Source organism: Thamnophis elegans, chromosome 4 (genome assembly GCF_009769535.1).
Source record: "Thamnophis elegans isolate rThaEle1 chromosome 4, rThaEle1.pri, whole genome shotgun sequence".
NCBI classification, from domain to species: domain Eukaryota; kingdom Metazoa; phylum Chordata; class Lepidosauria; order Squamata; family Colubridae; genus Thamnophis; species Thamnophis elegans.
In genome coordinates, this window is record NC_045544.1 from 114,869,580 (window position 1) to 114,890,304 (window position 20,725).

A 20,725-nucleotide genomic window follows, 5' to 3' on the forward strand; every position below is an offset into this window, starting at 1 on the left:
GTGGTGAAATTCATTTTTTTTTACTACCGGTTCTGTGGGTGTGGTTTGGTGGGCGTGGCAGGGGAAGGATACTGCAAAATCCCCATTCCCTTCCCACTCCTGGGGGAAGGATATTGCAAAATCTCAATTCCCACACCACTCTGGGACCAGCCAGTGGTGGTATTTGCCTGTTCTCCAAACTACTCAAAATTCCCGCTACCGGTTCTCCAGAACCTGTCAGAACCTGCTGAATTTCACCCCTGGTCAAATCCCAATCCAGCCATGAAGCTCACTATGTGACCTTTAGCCATTTATCCTGTGCTATCCTAAATTAAGCCACAGGCTTGTTGAGCAGATAAAGATAGAGGCAGAAATAATGTTTCCCACCCCTAAATTATCAGGAAAAGAGCACAATTTAAAAATTCTGTTTTTAGCACATTCAAAAGCCAATAAATGCTTTTAGGGGTGTTTTGCTGTTGCCAAAAGCAGACTCAGACCCCAGAGTGCTTAATCATACTAACTGAAACTTTGTGTGATATTTAAACACATTTTGAGCAAAAATAACTCTGAAATATCCTAATTAATTTCAGTGGAGATGAAATGAGTTGATTTTCCAAGGCAGCCCAAGAAGAAGGTTTAGATACACACACTGTTGCCTAGACACAATACAATTTCTCATATGAAAAGTCTTAGTGGTGTCTCCTTTCTCCTAAATAGCACAGGCTAGGCACATCATGTCTCCATCACCGCAAGGAATGACATTTTTAAGCAACTCCTGTTCATTTCAACGAGACTTGAATTTCTCAAGTCAATTCTTGGCAAGCCTGCTCAGTCGGACCTTTCTCATTTCTACCATTCTTAACAGCTACCAACAATTGTGGCAAGGTAATGTTTTCCCTGCATGCAGTTGTCCACTTATCAAAAGCAACGGTTTCACAATGAAGTGTGCATTTTGCTTTGCTTGCAAGCTGAAACTGGAACCATCTGCTCTGGTTTTTTTTTATGAATGGGGCCAACAAAACAGGTTAACACACTTACTCTTCTTTTCCTGTCCCATCTGTCTCCCCAAGGAGCAGCAATTAACTGCTCCTGTCCGCTTGCCTCTCATTATTTATTCATACTTGCACATCATTACCAAAGATGGGAGGCACTTAAGAGTCTCATTAAAGGCCAGCGATGATGTCAGTTCTGTTAATTCACGACTCCAGTCACTCCTTCCTACTGTACCATCTGTTCAGCACCTCCCAATACTCTCGCATGGTGCCAGCAACTCCCTTTCCCTCTCTGATCTTCTACATTAGGCACCAACCTACTGCAAACCATGTCCTGTCTTCATTTAGTGTTCACCTTCGTCGTATTTTCTGAGCCAGGTCACTGCTACTCTTTTTCCATATCTCTAGAACTTGGACAAGATGGAGTAAGCATTAGCAAGTCCAGGATCACAGTGCCCAGGAATATTTGCAACTAAACCTAGACCAGCGATGGCGAACCTATGGCACACGTGCTGGAAGTGGCACACAGAGCCATCTCTCCAGGCACGCCAGCTGTCGCCTGCTGCTCTTCCAGTTTCCGGCACAGCTAGCTGGTCTTCACACATGCCTGTGTGCCAGAAACTGGAAGACAGGTAACCAGCGCCCATGCTGGTAACCGGAAGCTCAGGTGGGGAACTGCTCAGGTGGGGAACTGCTCTTCTAGTTTACAGTGTTCCCGCCCATGCGCGCTGGGGAGCTGCTCTTCCAGTTTACGGCACTCACCCACACTCCTGCGCTCCCATTTCAGCACTCAGTGCCGAAAAGGTTCACCAACACTGACCTAGACTAAGAATAAGGATTCTATTAACACAAAGTTCAACCATTGATTGGAGCAGCTGGGAGTTGTAGTTCAAGATTTGGAGGACCATAGATTCCTTATATGCAGTACAGATTTAGAGGTTGAGCATGCTGTGGGAACTAGACAAAGGGGGGGAAAAACCTGACAAAAATAAGACCATAAATCAAAACTGACAGAAGGCAAACCAGGCCCAATAAGCCTTTTGAGGGGGGAGGGGAACAGATTTTCCAAATGAAGCTGGGAGATTCCCTTCTCTTTCTGAATAAAAGGGGAGGCAACATGATGGATTGGTACATTTTGGAGCTCTCTGTCTAATGGCAGAAACCTAGTATATGCAATATAGATCTCCATTCTCATTACAATTTTTATAGGAAACCCAAAATTAGCATTCACCCACCTACCCACTAGATTCTAGAACAATAGCTTTTGTTGCAGCAAAATTAATATCTAGAGTTTTTTTTTTCCTTTGAGCTCGCTAATTACAAGTCCTGATTCTCACTGATCTATTTCTTATGAAAAGTCTAGCCTGAGATGTGGCTGATTCCACATAGCTGATCCTTGTCCATTTGTTTTACAAACGGCATTTGCTTCTTTCACTCTCTGATATCAGAAAATTATTTCATCTCTTGAAAGCCTATCAGGAAGTACTGAGAGAAGTAGACAATGTGGAGCTTACTGAGCCACTCTGCTTCAGCCAATACACGTGCAGCTCCTTTGCCAACAATGACTCACGGTGGGTGTACATTTACCCAAAAGACCTCACCCCAAACACAAACAGGAAAGGAGACCTTGTTATTTTCTAGTGGAAGGAGATCTTATGAATCTGCCGAGCTAGGTAACCAAATATATGCAAGAAAACAACCAAGTTCAGAGACCACCAAGGATTCCACAGATTAAAAACCATAGCACTTGGAATGGGAACCTCATGAGATCCTGATGAGACATCTATATGCAATAAAACTTTTGAGAGGAACTGGGATGTGTAGGAAAAAAGAAAAAAGTATCTCTTGCTTTGAACACAACACTCATCATTATAAGAACAACTAAACCATAACTTTAAAAAGTTTTCCAACCTCCTCATATATTTATCAAGATAATATAGTTCATCATGCCATTTTGCCTCGGAGGGCAAACGATAAGCAATCCCTCTAATTTGAAGATAATATAGACCAGCAATGGCGAACCGTGCCATAAGCAAGGGGAGCACAGGAGGGTCTTGCGCGGATGTGCCGCACCCATAATGCAATATATGACACACACCCAGCATGCATGCATGCATGACAGGTGTGATCCCCCATTTTTTGCATGCTTTTTTTCTCCCTCCACAGGCTCCAGAGGCTTTATAGGAGCCTGGGGAGGGCGAAAATAGCCTCCCCCGCCCCTCCGGAGCCTTCAGAGACCTTCCAGAGGCTTCCCTGAAGGCTCGGGAGGACGAAAAATGACCCTATGAACAAACCTGTGACCCTACGAACAAACAACAAATCACCATACAAACAAACAAAGTGACTTCCGGTTTGTCTGTTGGGTCGTTTTTCGCCCTCCGGAACCTTCAGGGAAGCCTCCTGGAGGCCTCTGGAGGGCTTAAACCGGCCCTACGAGCAAACCAGAAGTCTGTTCCTGAACTTCCGGTTTGCCTGTAGAGCCAGTTTTTTGCACTCTGGAGGCTTCAGAGAAGCTCCTGAAGCCTCCGGAGGGCCTCCAGAGGGGAAGGCTGTTTTTGCCCTCCCCAGGCTCCTATAAAGCATCTGGAGCCTGGGGAGGGTGAAAAATGGCTTTAAAAAAGGCTGAACTCAGCTGGCCATGCACACTGGCCAGCTGACAGGGCAATGCCTCATGTGCCCTGACAAATGGCTCCGCATGTCACCTGTGGCACGTGTGCCATAGGTTCACCATCCCAGATACAGAGCCACTGGATTGATCAGGAGTGTTCCCGGTTTTTTTTTTAACTTTCCTGGCTGCTGCTTTGCTTATTCAACAGTGCAGAAATTTCTGTTAATCTATAACAGTGATGGCAAACCTATGGCACTCGTGCCGGAAGTGGCACGCAGAGCCATCTCTATGGGCATGCCAGCCATCCCCTGTTGCTCTTTCTGTTTCCGGTACATGCGCACCCTCCAGATAATCTTCGCATGCGCGGGAGCACCGAAAACCAGAAGAGCAGTTCCCTGGTGCACATGTGCACACCAGGAAGTTGAGCTTCACGTGTGCATGTGTGCCAGAAACTGGAAGACCAGGTGACCAACATGCATGCGCACACCAGAAATCAGAACTCAGCTTCCCGGCATGCACATGTGTGCTGGGGAACTGCTCTTCTAGTTTATGGTGCTCCCACACGTGTGCGCTGGGGAGCTGCTCTTCTAGTTTATGGCACTCACCCGCACCTATGCGCTCCCGTTTCGGCACTCAGTGCCCAAAAGGTTCGCCAACACTGCTCTATGACCTAACACTCTATTTTTTTTAGGCCCAGATCCGTAAACAGCAGTCCAGATCTTCTCTTATCCATTTCTCCCAACTTCATTTTATAAGTTTGTGAGGCAGGGATCTATCTTTTTCACTTTATAGTTTATCACCTAGGTCAATGTGATTGATGCATCAAGGTTTAGAAAAGGTACATCACTACTGATCAGAAATAAAAGATAAAAGAAAAGAAACTAACCTAACCAGAGACATTCAAGAAGTTAGGACAGCTATCAGAGTATCTGTAGAAAAATCGCAGTATTTGTTGTCTAACCCTCTTCCATTACTTCCCTTCAAATAATGTGCTTCACTGAATTCTCACCGTTCTGTTACCTGGATATTGGAGGGGGATGTCAATCTTGGGGCCAATGACATAATGTCCTTCCTCCAAGCTGTGGGCCGTCACTGTAGTCCACTGACGACAGGAGTGGATGAGAAGCACATCTTGGTCACTGACCCCCTCTACATACTCCCCTGTGACAGAAATGAGAAGAGGTGTGAGATTGCTATGCATTCACCCAAACTATCTTTTAGATGTGCACCAACCCAGCATTATTGTGATGACAATAAAGGAGAGAAGACTCTAGTCAGATTACTTCAATCAGAATTCTGGGAGCTGCCCTGGAAGCTGCTGCAAGATGAAAAACGCCATCAAGAGTTCCACTAAAATGACCCCCTCATATTCTCACATTAATGGGGTAAATCTCCAGTTGAGTACCCTTACTTTCCAAAAGTCAGGCACAGAGCCCTTCTGCATAAAAGTCCAATTATGATATGACCGGTAGGCACCTGGCTATTCAAATCAGTCAACTTCTCCATGCAAAGCCTTCTTCGAATCATTACTGTCAATGTAGCAAGGCAACAGAGAGTTTTTAGAGTCATCGTCTTTAAACCCTGAGCAATGCACACTCCAATGTTGGCAGGACTTTTAAGCGTAAGTCAATCTCTCTAAGTCCCTTCTTCCCTAACCTGATGTTTTCCAGAAAGGTTGGGCCTAATTGGCTGAAAATAAAGCACCAAGGTACAGTACAGAATGCTAGAGAAATAATGCATCAGATTAACATAGACATCTCATTGAACGTGTTTTAAATTATGCATGGTTATGCTTTGCTTTGTTTTTTAAATTTTTGTCTGTATCCCCCTTCCCTGGTTCGAGTTGTGAGCCGCCCTGAGTCCCCTTCGGGGGAAAAGGGCGGCATATAAATATAATAAACTGAACTGAACTGAACTCTGTCTCTTGAAATGTCACCCCAGGAACTACACTGAGAATGAGAGAAACTGGAAGACTTTACTATATAAATACAACCCCAGACCCAGAACACCCCTGAGGTGCCAGCTCCAAGAGTGGAGCTCATCCCTCTCCACTTCCCCCAGCCAAATGCAATAGAAGAGTGGGCCTATGCTGCCAAGAGACAGGTTGCCCCAGAAACAGCCCTTTGTGCTCAATGGCGAGAGCTGCAGGCCCAAAGCCCTGCTTGGAACAATCCTTTGTACTGATGCTAAATCTGGGCCTGCAATGAAGAATTCACTCCTCCTCCTCCTCTGCCTCCAGCCCCCCCATCCTGCCATTGGGGTGCACATAGCATAGGCATTTTAAATCCACAAAATAACCCAGGAGAAAATGTATATCCTATACAGCATGTTATATTTAATACACAGGGAAGTTATATAGAAATACACAAGGATAGAATTTCATCTTAACCATGCACGATGTATTAAAGGTATAAAACAAGACTAAGATTTTTTTAAAAAACCAGTACGTTAGTGACCATATGTCCTTTCTAATAAAAGACACTCCTTTATTTCAGAAAGCCATCCTTCAGATTTATTTTTTTTCAAAAACTCACTTTTGTCATTTACTTTGGTTGATTGATTTCTACCACACCCAAAATACCATCTAATGCTCCGTGTTCCACATTCGGGTAAAAAAAATAAATGAAAATTGAATATTTTTAGTAAAATAAATTTGCATACTGTATATTAGTTGATTTTAGATATTTTTATTACAATAGCCATTTTTGTGTTGTTTTTTAAATTTTACTCTTGACTTTTCTTTTATGAAATGAAGTTATAAACATAAACAATTTTCCCCTAGGAATCTATTTCAGATCTGCCTTTTTCATATCTGTCTTTTATTTTTTCCAAGAAAATATGCTCACTGTACTATAAATAATAAAGTAGAAAAGCTCAAATAAGCAAGCCAATACAAGCTCCGCCCTTTTTGTTCAAAAGGGGTGGTGCTCCCACAAAATGGTTGCCTCCGTTCTTTTGATAATAGGCAGATCAACTGTGGACACTTCTCAAGCGGTTTGGTTTCCATTTTCCTGAGTCTCTTCAGTAGCCCATTCAACAGTTTGAACTTATGCACTTCTTCAGCTTTGACAGTTTACATAATATTTACCCCCAAAAAATGAAATAAGGATTGTATCATTAAAGGGAAGCAGAATTTGAATATAGTCATTGAGACAGAACACTGGGAATTCAAATGGAAGAGCATCAGATTGACTTGGCATATTATTATTGTTAGAGAAAATTGGCATAAGATGTGTTACTGTTGCTATGTTACTCCACTCTTGATCACTAAAGTAAATAATTCTCTTTCCTAAAACTGTAAAAAATGCAAGCATAAGGTAACAGATTTTTTTTTCATATGTGGTGGCAATGTTATAAAGTTCAACAATTCTGAGAAATGTTTCATAGTAGAATGGAGCACATTATGATGGCTGTAACTCCATTACAACCAAGATATTCTTAATAAGTTTTTCTAAACCATATATCCCTTCAAAATACGTTGAACTGTATATATGAATGGCTGCATAAATTCTATGTTTTTACTGAAAAAAATGCTTTAATTCATTCTTCAGAAGAATAACTAAATCATGAGAGCCTGCTAACATGTCTAAAACAACATTCTAATGAGAAGTAAATTGATGTAGAATTAAATTCTAATGAGAAACCATTGTTGCATTGTGTTGTATATGGATTTCCGCTACATCAACAATTTGGGTTTTCTTATCTATGGAATTATATCTAAATTTGATCTATAACTTCCAGTACTAATTGAATGTATTGGTTATCATTTATTGTTTTGTCAGTGACTTACGTTTTGTTGAACAAGTATGTTTAGCTTAAATCCAATGTGTATAAAGGATTATATGGATCTTTTTCATTTGGGATTTGGGCTGGGGTAAAGTACTGAGAAGGCACTGATCCAAGGGTGGGCTGCTGGGGGTTTGCAGGGGTTTAGGAGAACCTCTAGCTAAGAGTATGTGCAGTTCGGAGAACCCTCAAATCCCACTCCTGGCTGGCTCCGCCACACCTCCTTGCCCCTCCCAGGAATCCCCAGGCGGCCTGTTTTGGATGCAGGAAAGTGCAGGGCATGTGCGGAGGCTAGAGGAGGGCAAAATAAGGGTCTACCAGAAGTTCGGGAACACCAGAAATGGGCTCATTTCTGGCCTTCAGAGGGCCTTCGGAGCCTGGGGAGGTCGTTTTTGTCCTCCCAGAGGCTCAAGGAAAGCCTCCGGAGCCTGGGGAGGGCAAAAGCAAGCCCCTCCCCATCATGGTGCAAGAGGCCGCCTAGGCCACGCTCACCATGGCCACACCCACAATTGGGCAAAGAACCCCTTGTTAAAATTTTTGAAGCCCTGTACTGATCTTGTTCATGGATAACCTCTGGGATCCTCTGACCACAGGATCAAATCAGCTGATCTAGCAGGAGCTGCCCAGGAGAACCTGCAAGTCATAGACCTGCTCCATTAGAGGGAGCACAACCCCATCCACAGACAGTGTAGTGGCCAGCCACAAAGTGGTGGTTTCTGGATGAGCAGAACTCCATCTGTCTGGAATTGAGTTTCAACCTGAGTCATCCTAATCATCTTTAATTTATATCTCCTGCCTGGTCCAAGCAGATATATATTCAACGGGGTATCAACAGCATATTCATGATAACTTACCATAAACAGATAAATATTTTCCCTATGAGTTTCATATAGATGTTAAACAACATGGGAAAAGAAGAGTGCTTTGTGTCGCCTTAAAAATCGAGCACAAATAATAGCATAGGTTTCTACCTATAATGCCTTTTTTATTAGGTGCACAAAATAATCCCATGTTGCCCCTCTTAAGGATGGTACCTGCTGTCCCTAATGGGATAGGTCTCTCTCCACCTTACCTATCTACACTATGCTTCCAACCATTGTTTTCAAATTCTACTGCTCCATCGCCATATGATGTATTTCATTCCCATAATCCCTAAATAGCATATACCAAACTTCTTGTAACAGATTTTCCTTCTCCTTTTCTTTCTCTATCTCATCACTTAGAAGGAACATGTAATCCATAGAAAGAGGTCCTTTGCACTCATTATATAGGTTAATAAGGTAAAAAGAAGAGGGAAAGAGATTTGTGTCATAGAATAGAATAACAGAGTTGGAAGGGACCATAGAGGTCATCTAGTCCAACCCCCTACTTAGGCAGGAAACCCTACACCACTTCAGACAAATGGTTATCCAACATCTTCTTAAAAACTTCCAGTGTTGGAGCATTCACAACTTCTGGAGGCAAGTTATTCCACTGATTAATTGTTCTAACTGTCAGGAAATTTCTCCTCAGTTCTAAGTTGCTTCTCTCCTTGATTAGTTTCCACCCATTGCTTCTTATTCTACCTTCAGGTGCTTTGGAGAATAGCTTGACTCCCTCTTCGTGGCCGCCCCTGAGATATTGGAACACTGCTATCAAGTCTCCCCCAGTCCTCCTTTTCATCAAACTAGATATACCCAGTTCCTGCAACCGTTCTTCATGTTTTAGCCTCCAGTCCCTTAATAATCTTTGTTGCTCTTCTCTGCACTCTTTCTAGAGTCACCACATCTTAATTCTACTTTGCATATTCTGTAATCTTAAATTTTACACATTCTATTTTACACATTCTGGTTAACTAACCATATATACCTGACAACAAAGAACTCTTCTTTATTCTGGTAAAAGATTTTGTGTCAGATATTTATTTACCGTAGGTTGGGGTTGTTTTTTTCAGGTGCTTAAAATACTTAAAAAGGATCCTGTTCTGCAATCTCCTTCCCTCCTTGGCCCACTTGGATTTTGGCACCAGTTTCTCCCAACAGATTTACACTCATTCTTTCTTCGCATTCGACAAAGCTGAAGCTCAGAGCCAGGAATAGGCAGGTGGTGGGGTGGGAGAGAGATGGAATGGAATGACAAAGCTCTCAGACAAAAGGCACCTTAGCCAGTCTTTAGATGCAAATCACACAAGGATAGGGCCTGAAAATCTGGCAGCTGGACAAGGGAAGGGAGGCTATTAGACCAGTGTTTTTCAACCACTGTGCCATGGCACACTAGTGTGCCGTGACATAGTGTAAGGTGTGCCGTGGGAGAATTACTTTATATATAGTCAATATAGGCACAGAGTTAATTTTTTTTAACATTTTCTAATGGTGGTGTGCCTCGTGATTTTTTTCATGAAAAAAGTGTGCCTTTGCACAAAAAAGGTTGAAAAACACTGTAATTAGACAGAAAGGTTTCCCCTAACAAACTTGGAGCTGAGCTATTCCACCTCTCTACCCCCACAAAATGCACATAACGAAAAAGAGCCAATATACAGTAAACACATCATTCTTGAGATTCTAAATTAACCCCAGAGGAAGTCTTGCAAACCTTTCCCAACCAACAAATTTTATTAAAAGGAATACGCTTTCACAAGCTGCTCCTCACTTCATCAAATTGTATTTATTTATTTGAAACATTTATATAGCTGCCCATCTCATAGTAAACTCTGGGCAAACTCCCAAACCAAAATTACAATCAAACATAAAAAAAACCCCATATTAAAACTATTTAAACTAAATGCATGAAAACAAAACCCTGGTTCCAAAGGAAGCTTCCGACATACAATCACCTCATCTTATCCCAGCAATTGGGGGGGAAAGCCAGGTCTTCAGTATTTTACTAAGAGTTAGGAAGGGAAAAGTTGCTGATTTTCAAGGCGAAGACTGTTCCTTAGGCCAAGAGCTGCCACAGAAAAGGCCTACTTCCAAAATTGCAATGTTTAAAGAAAGGGACTAGGAGCATGTCCATGCTATCCGTGGCACGACAAAACCGCGCTACGCAAAATAGCGGAGATAAAATCACGTCGCTAAAGTCGCGACGTCATCACCGCGCGTCATCACCGCGGGGACAACAGCGCGGCGACAGAAGGGCGTTCTTTGCCTCCAAAGGTAGCCCTCCTCCTCCAGCTGACAGCGGCAGCGGGCACGGGGCAAAGCGGGCTGCCCAGCAGCAGCAGCCCGCGGGAAGGGTCCAGCTCAGCCGCGGGGGGCAGCAGGAAGCGGAGGAGGAGGGCTACCTTTGGAGGCAAAGAACGAAGCATGTAGAACGCCCTTCTGTCACCGCGCTGTTGTCGCGGCAGTAGTGTCGTTTTTTTCTTAGCGCTTTGGATGCCGCGGATTTGCCTCCGCACTTATGTCGACGCGGATAAGGGCATCGCGGTTTTGTGGTGGAACCCATGCTATCTAACCCGGTAGGACAGGTAGAAGTCCTTGGGGAAAGGGGGCCTCCCAGATAACCTAGCACTATGCCACATAGGGCTTTAAAGGTGAGGACCAGCACCTTGAAAGAAACTGGAAACCAGTGCAGCTCATGCAACAAAGGTGTTACATGAGCTAACTAGGGCCATGCAACACAGTGTGCCTTGCTGAGTTCTGGGTCACTTGAGGTTTCTGGGAAGTCTTTGAGGACAGACGCACACAGAGTACATTGCTGTAATCCAAAGGGGAGGTAACCAAGGCATGACTGACTGTGAGCAAGGCCTCCAGGGGCAATTAGCATACTAGACAAATCTGTGACAAGCCCCCCCTCCCCCAATAGCCAAAGCTGCATACCAGCTCACTCTGGGGAAGTGCTACCCCATCCAGAGTCAAAGATGAAATACAATCGGGATGTAAGGAGTCAAAAGCTCAAAGCTACTCTGTCTTGCATGCAGTGACTTTACTAATGTAGGATTTAAAAATATTTCTGATCTTTTGGTGCCTCAGTGGCTAAGATGCTGAGCTTGTCGATCAGAAAGGTCGGCAGTTCGAATCCCTAGTGCTGCGTAATGGAGTGAGCTCCCGTTACTTGTCCCAGCTTCTGCCAACCTAGCAGTTCAAAAGCATGTAAAAAAATGCAACTAGAAAAATAGGGACCACCTTTGGTGGGAAGATAACAGTGTTCTGTGCATCTTTGGCTTTTAGTCATGCCAGCCACATGACCACAGAGTCGTCTTCGGACAGCGCTGATTCTTCGGCTTTGAAACGGAGATGAGCACCACCCCCTAGAGTCAGGAACGACTAGGACATACGTGCAAGGGGAACCTTTACTTTTACCTTTTATGATCTATATAATCAGATCTACATCGTCAACCTGTCTTCCTTTCCCACTTGTCATCCCAATATAAATCCGACATCGTCTAGCCACTCTACACATTTGATGAAATAGCATGCATCTTCCTACAAAACATATGCCTAATACAATTTGTTAATTGGAAAAGGTGATACTAGATTCCTTCTTGTGTTTTGCCACCATAGACTAACACTTTTCTTTTCTTACCGTAACTATCAAAACAGTACAGTAGGAGTATGAAACCTGTCCTAAAGCTATTCGGGGATTACATCTCCGAGAATCCTTTGTCATTACTCATACTAGGCTGGGGTTGATGAAAATTGAAGTAAAAACCAGCAAGATAATATCGGGTGTCCATTAAACATAGTATTCCCCAGAGCTGTTTCTCCATCACCTTTGTACATCTAACTTGAAAGAGGCCCATTAAAAAGTTGCTTTGAAGCTAAATACACCAGCTCCAGGAGTATTTACCTGAAGTTTCCCTGCCAGGTAATGAAAAAATATATATCCAGTACCTGGGCATTCTTTTTTCACACATTCTCAATGCATCAAGTCCTTAAAGGGAATGTGAAAAACTTCCTGGCTTGTATAAATCTTTACCTTTAAAGGAGCTAACCAGCCTCTAGAAGAGGGGTCTACTATACAGCATCTCTGAATAACATTCCACTGGCGTGCTCCAATCACAAAGTTTGTATATTTCCTTCTGCTTTATCAAACATTTTAAGGTGGAACAACTATCTCAAAGTAGAGAAATCATTTCCCAGCCTTCTTCAAAGGACCTTTTCTGCTGGGTTCTTACAAGGTGATTATTTAGATCACTGTCTGGATGAGCACAATACTCCCTAATCAAACAGCACACCAAACAGCAAACTAGGGAAACACAGCCTAACCAAGATCAAAGCTAGTCAAGTTCCGCATATTGGTCTTCAGTTGATCTCCTTAATCAGGTTCCATCAATCCCAAGCTATTGGGTTTCATTAAGTATCGCCAAGCCTGTCTTCAGCTTTCACCTTACACTGCAGGCTCATCATAAATGGAAGCGCTTTCCTGGCTCAGGCAAAGGGCCCATCTTGTCTAAACGCTTGGTGGCTACAGCGGTTAACCCAATGCATTTGGTTGTATTCCCTGAGCAAGAACGGCAAAACCTCCAGGAACAGACCAGCCGGCTTTCCATTTCCTCTTGGTATTTGGGAAAGGGGAGGGTTGGGTTTTTTGTTTTGTTTTTTTGATAAATCAGGGCAGCTTCCTTAGGGCTTTTCAGACAACCGAGGAGTTTGAAATGGGGTAATACAGATAACCGAGTCATGCGGGGAGGGGGCTATTGTATATGTATCCCTGCCCTCCCACCCCAATCCATTCACAAGAAAAATGGGGGGGGGAGCGGGGGCGGAAGCAAGCTTCCCTTCTCATTAGTATTCAAAACATCGTTCAAAGCCAAACTCCCTATTCTTCTCACGCTGTACAAAACCCGAAGCCGGGCAGCTTGCCACCCCCTACCCTTCCCTCCCTCCCACCCCAGGGATCTGCAAGCTATCCCTCCCCGTAATCAGAGGGAACAAAAGTGGGGCAAAGGAGAGAGAGGGCAAACCTCGGGAAAGAGAAATGAACGGAACGGGCAAAAATGCCATAAAAACTATCCCGCAGCGCATTTTTTTGCACCTGTACCAGAGACCAACTATGAACCCTACGGGAAGTGGGTGGGGGAGAGGGGACGGGACCGGCCGCTAAAACAAAACAAAAACACAAAAGTCCATCCAGAAGTAAATGAACCGCTCAGCGGCTTCCAGGCACCAGGCTTCCTCCCCCACACCCGCCCCGCGCCGCCCCAGCGCACTAGATCGGCACGCCAAATTTTCCGTGCAAAGCCCACTTCACCTGCAAGAGGAATCCCTGACAGGAATGCCGGGACTCCCCTTTCGGGAGGGAGGAACCCGGGCTGCGCTCGCAACGCCTGGACGAGACAGAAGAGGCGGGATGCCGTCGAAATGCTGTACACGAGATCGGCACAAGAGCCGTCCATTCGTTTCTATGGCGCCGGAGAATCCGCCTTGGGATCGCGCTGCCACCTGCATCAGCTTCACAGGGATAAAGAACCTAAAGCAACTCGCCGAAGTTTTTGTTCAGCGTCCCCTCCTCCACACCCCGCTTTGGCTCAGGTACTTGCTTCCCCGATTCCCTCCCGGTTTTACCGACAGCGCCTCTCGCCCTCCGCCTCGCTGACAAACACAAATAACCCGGGGAGGCCCGGAAATCTCCCTCCAGCCACGGCAACGATCCCCAACCGAAAGAAGCAGCCCCCTCCGCCTGCCCACCCGCACCGCCAGCGGGAAACCCACCCGGGCCGGGGCGCACGAGGGCAGGCAAGCGGCATTTGGCCACGATAAGGTCGAGCGGCAGCGGCGGGCCGGAGCTCCACGCCAGGCGGCCCAGAGCTGCCGCCAATCGCTCCATGCTGGCCGTCCGCCCCGTCGCCGCCGCAGGAGCATCGCCCTCCACCTCCTCGCTCGCGCCGTTCAGAAGCAGCAGCAGCCGCAACAAGCGAAGCCCGGGCGCTGCTCCTCCTCCTCCTCCTCGTCTTCCGACGACCGCTGCGACGCGCCGGGCAAGAGCAGCGCCGCCCGCCCCGTCCAGCAGGGCCTGCTGTTCCCGGCCGGGCAGGAAACCTCGGCCAGCGGGGGACCAGGTGGCGCTCGCTCCGGCGGCTACATACCTCTCTCGGCTTGCCGGCTCGCTCGCTTGGCTGGAGGCCGGCCAGACCCGCCCACTGGAGGGCCCGCCGTGGACGCGCTCGCACCCCCCTCGCAGGCGCCCCTTGAATGGCCGAAGCGGCCGAGCCTCCGTTCTTTCTCTCCTCGTCGCTTTTCTGGTTTCCCCGCGGCAGCGGCCTCGCTTCGACCTCGGAGCGGGCGGCTAAAGCCGGAACTCGCGAGGGCTCCCAGAGGCAACCCGGCCAGAATAAATCAACCCATCACCTCTGCGGTGGTTGAGAAGGAGGCTTTCCTCCCGCCAGCCAGTCTGTTAGGGCAGCCTATTTCGGAGTAGGCCTAACTGAATTGTGTGGGGCTTCCTGGAGGACTGTACTGGCGGCCATCTGCAAGATATCTCCTGCACACACAGGCAGGCTGGAGGTTGCCCCGAGCCTGTTATTTACTACCATCGAACATAGGTCTCTTTCTGCTTCCAAACATGGTCTGACATTTCCCTTACTCACCACATTGACTGGAGTCAGGAGACCAGTCAAGTCAACCCATTGACCAGTTCCTTTGGTTTCTAGCTTCTGGAGGTCTCCCCGCTGCTCCAGGAAAGCAGTGCCAACCTTTCCTCACAGTGGAAATAAAGATGAAAGAAAGGGCGAGAAAAATGGAGGAAAGGTATAGGTGGAAAGTACCTTCATCAAAACATCTGGGGACATTCTGTAGCCAGCCTCTCCGTTTTAACAACCCTTAGGGCAGGACAATTACCTGCATTACAGCAAGTTGCCCTGTTCAGTCTCTGCCTCACAGGAGTCTGAAGGCCATAGTAAAAAAAAAAAAAAAAAAAAAGTCAAGATTAGTGGCCCACCTGTTTTTTTTTTCATAAGAGTTATACCATTATGGCCAACATCTTGACTTTTTTGACCACACTATCCAAATAAGTCTGCTTCTCTGGTATTTTGCGTGGCACAACAAAACCACGCTCGACTAAAGCACGCCCGATTAAACCGCGTCGCTGATGTCATCAACTGGGTGACAACAGCGACCGCGGAGAAAGAAGGGTGCTTTAAATAGCGCTTTGAAAGCAAGCTGATTCAAGTTAAGGTAAGGGTTAGGTTTAGGGTTAGGTTAAGGGTTAGGGTTAGGTTAAGGGTTAGGTTAAGGGTTAGGGTTAGGTTAAGGGTTAGGATTAGGTTTAGCGTTAGGTTAAGGGTTAGGTTTAGGGTTAGGTTAAGGGTTAGGGTTAGGGTTAGGTTAAGGGTTAAGGTTAGGGTTAGGTTAAGGGTTAGGATTAGGTTTAGGGGGGTTAGGTTTAGGTTTAGGTGTTAATTTTAGGTTTAGCGTTTACAGCGTGCTTTTTTCTCCGCGCTGTTGTCGCGCTGTGATGACAGCTACGTGGTTTCGTCGAGCGCCCTTTAGTCGAGCGCGGTTTTGTGGTGGAACCGGTATTTTGTGGTACACAGAACAGTGAGCTGCTAAAACATGGTTTGGGAGAAGATAAAGCCAACATCATGTCCATAGTAAATATGAGGTTGCCGGCCCAATCTGGTATCTTTAGAAAGGTTTAATGATACGTGAAGGTTCTGTGATCAAGCAAGATTTTCATAAAAGCAAGCTGAAGATATATGCTGATCATATTATGGGTTTTTTTTGTAATGGTCAATATTCTTAACCAGAATGTATGGGTATAATGCAACTATTTGCTAAGTAATAATCAATTAATTTGAGATTCAATTAGAATGTTCAATATATTTTCAGTAGGATGTAAATGTTGTGGAATTTGCAGTATTTATATTCATAGATATTTTTTAATTACAGAAGCAAATATTTTAAAATATTTCAGATTACAATCAGATTAGTAATTCTCAGAATTTAATGAAGAACAAGTGTTTTAAAACATTCAAGATTGACATACACATGCATCAGTGTGTAGAGGCTGCTCAACTGGAAACTGTAGATGGCTTATACTTTAAAATAATAATAATAAAAATTAAAAAACAGATCATAAAAATCCAGAAGCAAGAAAAAAACAGAAGCAATTTTTAAAGTCACCTGGATCACATTCAATTAAGGGGATCTGGAACACACCCACTTTTCTTAAGTTTGCCAGGACAAAAACAATGCAAGATACTTCATCCTTCAAACAACCAGGCATTGTGCTATGAAAGGTTTTATAGATGATAACCAGCACCTCAAATAATACTCAAGTTATGACTTCATCATAAAATCATAGGGCTGGAAGGGACCTTAGGTCTTCCAGTCTTAACTTCCTAGGGGAAGAGCCTTATACTATCCTGGACAAATGGCTGTCCAACCTTTTCTTTAAAACTTCCAGTGATGGAGCATCCACAACTCCAGGAAGCAAGCAGTTCCATTAATCATTCTCACTGGCAAGAAATTCCTCATTTCCAGCTTATCTCCCACTGATGAGCTTCCACCCATTGCATCTTGTCTTCTTTTCTCATCTTGTCATGTGCTGTCCAGCTCATCTTGAGGTGACTTCTTATCCTTCCTTCAGGTGCTATGGAGAATAAATCAATGGCATCTTCTCTTTGACAGCCCTTCAAATATTGGAAGACTGCTATCATGTCTTGTAGAGTACCGTTATCATATGAGCATACCATGGCATGCCCATCACTGGTCATATTGCACTGTAAACCAGTTGTAGCTTCAAAGTGATCTTCAAAGATAACCCTGTGTATAGTGCAATGCAATAGTCCAGCCATGTGGTGACTAGGCATGGGTCGCCATCTGAAGTCCCTCTCAATTTAGAAACAGACAACTGGCACTTCAGATTATACTCTACAAAGGTCCTCTTGACCACTTGGATGACCTTTTCTTTGAGCCAGAGCTGTGAGCCCATTGTGCACTAGTCATGAATGGGGAAGGGCAATGCCATGCTAGACTAAAGATTCAGACGCAATCCTAAAGTTTCTTAAAGTTAGTGGGCCCAAATATTCACAGGAATTTGATTTTGTCAAGATTGAATCTGAGCCTGTTCTTCCCAGCCTTGACATTCTCTGAATTCAGCTGAATTTTCCATCAGAATGTTCAGGTAAATCAGGAAAATTTCCAGGTTTTCCCTGGAATCTCATAGGGTTTATAAGTCACTTGAGGTTGACCAATCAAATAGATCTATCTCCCTAAAGGATGGGGTGATTTGGAGCAAGTAGAAACCCAATAGATAGTGATCTGTTTTCTCTGTGAACCTGTTATACTTCAAAGCCAGATCATGTTACAGCTGTTCTGGGAGAAATACCAGATCCAAAATGCCACACTGGTGTGTTGGGTATTTAATAATTTAGAATAGGTCCATGGTTGCCATTCTTAAAGGAATCCCACATCAAATAGCCTAGATTTTCATTATTTAAATATTAAGTTTTTAAAGATGAGAGTGTAATATTCCTAATTCGAACTTCATCACTGGGCGTGCATGTTTTGACATCTACTTTAATGTGACTAATTTCAAAAGCAATTATGAGTGAAAGTTCTTATTCAACTTTTTAATATCCGTAGGAAATTTCTATTATCTCACTAGTATTAATCAGGTTTGGGGCTGGAAGTTTAATTTTTTTTTATTTTCATGAAATATTGAGACATTGGAATAAGGTGGAGGAGGCAGGATGGCTCCGTGGTTAAAGACACAGCTTGTCAGCTTCAAAACTTACAGCCCAGATTCAAGACCCTGTATGACGGGGTGAGCTCCCAATACTTCCCCAGCTCCTGCCAATTTAGCAGTTTCAAAGTACGCAAATGTGAGTAGACAAATAGGCAGCACTTTGGTGGGAATATAACTTTATGTGTGGCTCAGTCATGCTGGTCACATAATCACAGAAATGTCTTCAGACAACACCGGCTCCCTCAGCTAACACACAGATGAAAACGGTTTCTTTAAGTAGGAAACAATTGGACAGAGGAAACCTTTACCTGGAATTAGGTGAGGTTGACAATTGCAATATTTTTCTCCAGAATTGTTGGACAATATGTGATATAACCTAAATCATATTTATTGCAAGAATTTGGACTAATTAAGTAGATAAATAGAAATACATTCAATTAAAAACAGCTTTTTACATAGTTTGAACTTGGCACATTGTTTGAAATTCCTAAATTGTGATTATTGGAAAATATTACATTATTCTAAATCTACAGGTCTTTTTAGTCACTTTTAGAGAATTATTAAATTAGGTATCAGTAAACAATTATAGAACAAAGGATTGGGCCACTAATCATACTAATAATTGTAGAAAAATACGGAAAAGAAGTAAATTATTCTGGGACCCATCCCCATGTCCTTCTAGCTGAAGCATAATTATATTTTACTAACTCATTTTAAGGGACACGACCCCATAATGCCTCCTCTTATCCCTGGCCAATTATGGAACTAAGCTCGTATTGTCTGTTGTGTAAAATGGTGTAAAATTCCAGATGACTATCCAGATGGGTGTCTGAGAAGCACGGGAAGAAGCTAAAGGGGATATTGAGCAGAGTCATATTTTCTTAGCAGCAATTGGGTGATTATTTTTTTCTCTTTGGTAGGTGAAGCCAGACTGGAAGGGAAAGGAAGCTAGGAATCCCTTAAATCACTGTCCTGTATCACAGCTTCCAAGCACAGCAGCATTGGCCAATCATGCTGCCAAGATGCAGTAAAGCTCAGCTGTGGGATAGTGCAATTTATTTTGACAAACTTTTCTGCTGACTCAAAAACCTAATCATGAAGAGCTCTTACTCACATTCTGGGAACCCAGGTACAAGTTCCTCTTTGGAATTAACTTATGTCTGGGTAGATCGAGCAGCTTGACTTATTAATGCATTTGAGTTTGGGAATCCTTGTTATAAAACATTTTGCACTTTAAAAAAAAAAAGGGCTTTTAACAGTCAACTCTATTTACTCTGGAAAGCCCCCTTAAGTGTTGACTGCTCAGGAGAAATAGAAAACTACACTAGCCATTCTCCGCAGCACCATTATCTGGCTCCATTTAAAATACAATGTGATCTTAGAAAAATAAAACCACTTCGAGTGTTGACGTTGATGAAGACATGATGGATTGACGGACAGGCGGAAGGAGCAAGAGAGAAAAGGAGAGGGAAAGAGTTCCAATCTTGCAGGAATATGCCTTTGACAGGAGCTCCTCTAACTTCTAAAATACCACAGGATGGAACAAAGATATGGCTTCAGGAATCCTGCTAAATTTCTCACAGTAGATCCACTTTGGGTTACCTAAGTAGAGGGAGGAGGGCTTATGGAGCAATCAGCAAATTCCAAGCCACTGAAGAACTGACTGATTTCTAAAATTGCACTGGGTGAATTTCAGTAATCATTTTCTCAGCAGCCTTCAGTGACATCTGTTTCTTTTTTGTCAGCTTCTCCCCCCCCCCCCCCCCCAATATTTGGTCTCATTTGGTTCTTTTCTGAAGTGTCTTTAATACCTTTATGCAATTTGTTTCCAACATTCCACTGGATTGTGAAGAATAAAAATGGAAAGAGATCACAAATGAGAATGTGAAGACCAATCTGGCCTAGGCAGAGAACCCCACAACTAATGTCCACAAATTGCATTAAGCTCTTATGTGGTTTATTTGATCTGATGGTGTAGTACATCAGCCCCGAATCTTTTCGGCACCAGGGACTGGTTCCATGTAGAGAGGTTTTTCTGTGGCCCGGAGGGGACAAAGTTTCGTGTGCTGCCTGCATCCTGTGGATGCGGCTCCGCTTGTTTGTGTGGCCTGGTTTCTGCATCCCAAGGACCAGTGCCGGTTCACGGATCTGGGGTTGGGGACCCCTAATGTAGTATATGAACCCCACATAGTATGGTTGTAACATGATTTATAGCTTAGCTTTGTATGTAATCCAGTCTGATATAGTGCAATCTAAAAATTGAATCAGTATTATTGATAAATTAAAACTAATCTCTCCATAAACTTTGCAAGAATGGCAGTTTTGCAGAGCTTGTTATGTTCGGTCTCTTTTGGAATGATGGTCTACCAATTAGAGTGTGTACAAGCAAACTACATTGAAGTTTCTATGCCAGCTAGCAAATTAAGCAAATGCAAGAACTGGGATTTATATAGCAGAATAGTAGCTTTATGTCAACCATGTTATTTAAATCGTGTCCTCCTCCTTCAGCCCTTCTTTGAATTTTGGAAGGGTTGTACAATGTCGTTAAAATAAACTGCATTTCTTGGAATAAGCTGCTAAAAAGGGGTATTTAATATTGTCTTCAGCCTATAAGCAAATAGAGAATCAAATTACAAAATTATCATACCAAATCTGTAGTCTTAATCAGGAGAGTAATATATAAGTGCTGAGCATATGGCATTAAGGCTGGATTCAAACCTTACCAACAGCAGCCCTATCAACTTTAAGCAAAATG

General features: G+C 43.9%; 1 protein-coding gene across 1 annotated transcript in view; it reads right to left on the reverse strand.

The window, feature by feature from the left end:
• The window catches only part of GAREM2 (GRB2 associated regulator of MAPK1 subtype 2), a 32,187-nt gene extending 18,078 nt beyond the window's left edge, over positions 1–14,109 (reverse strand). Inside the window, exons 1-2 of the mRNA XM_032216095.1 lie at positions 13,995–14,109; positions 4,600–4,740 (exon numbers count right to left, since the gene is read on the reverse strand). Coding sequence (XP_032071986.1) covers positions 4,600–4,740; positions 13,995–14,109 — 256 coding nt within the window. The remainder of the gene's footprint in view (positions 1–4,599; positions 4,741–13,994) is intronic.
• Between the last annotated feature and the right edge of the window lie 6,616 nt (positions 14,110–20,725).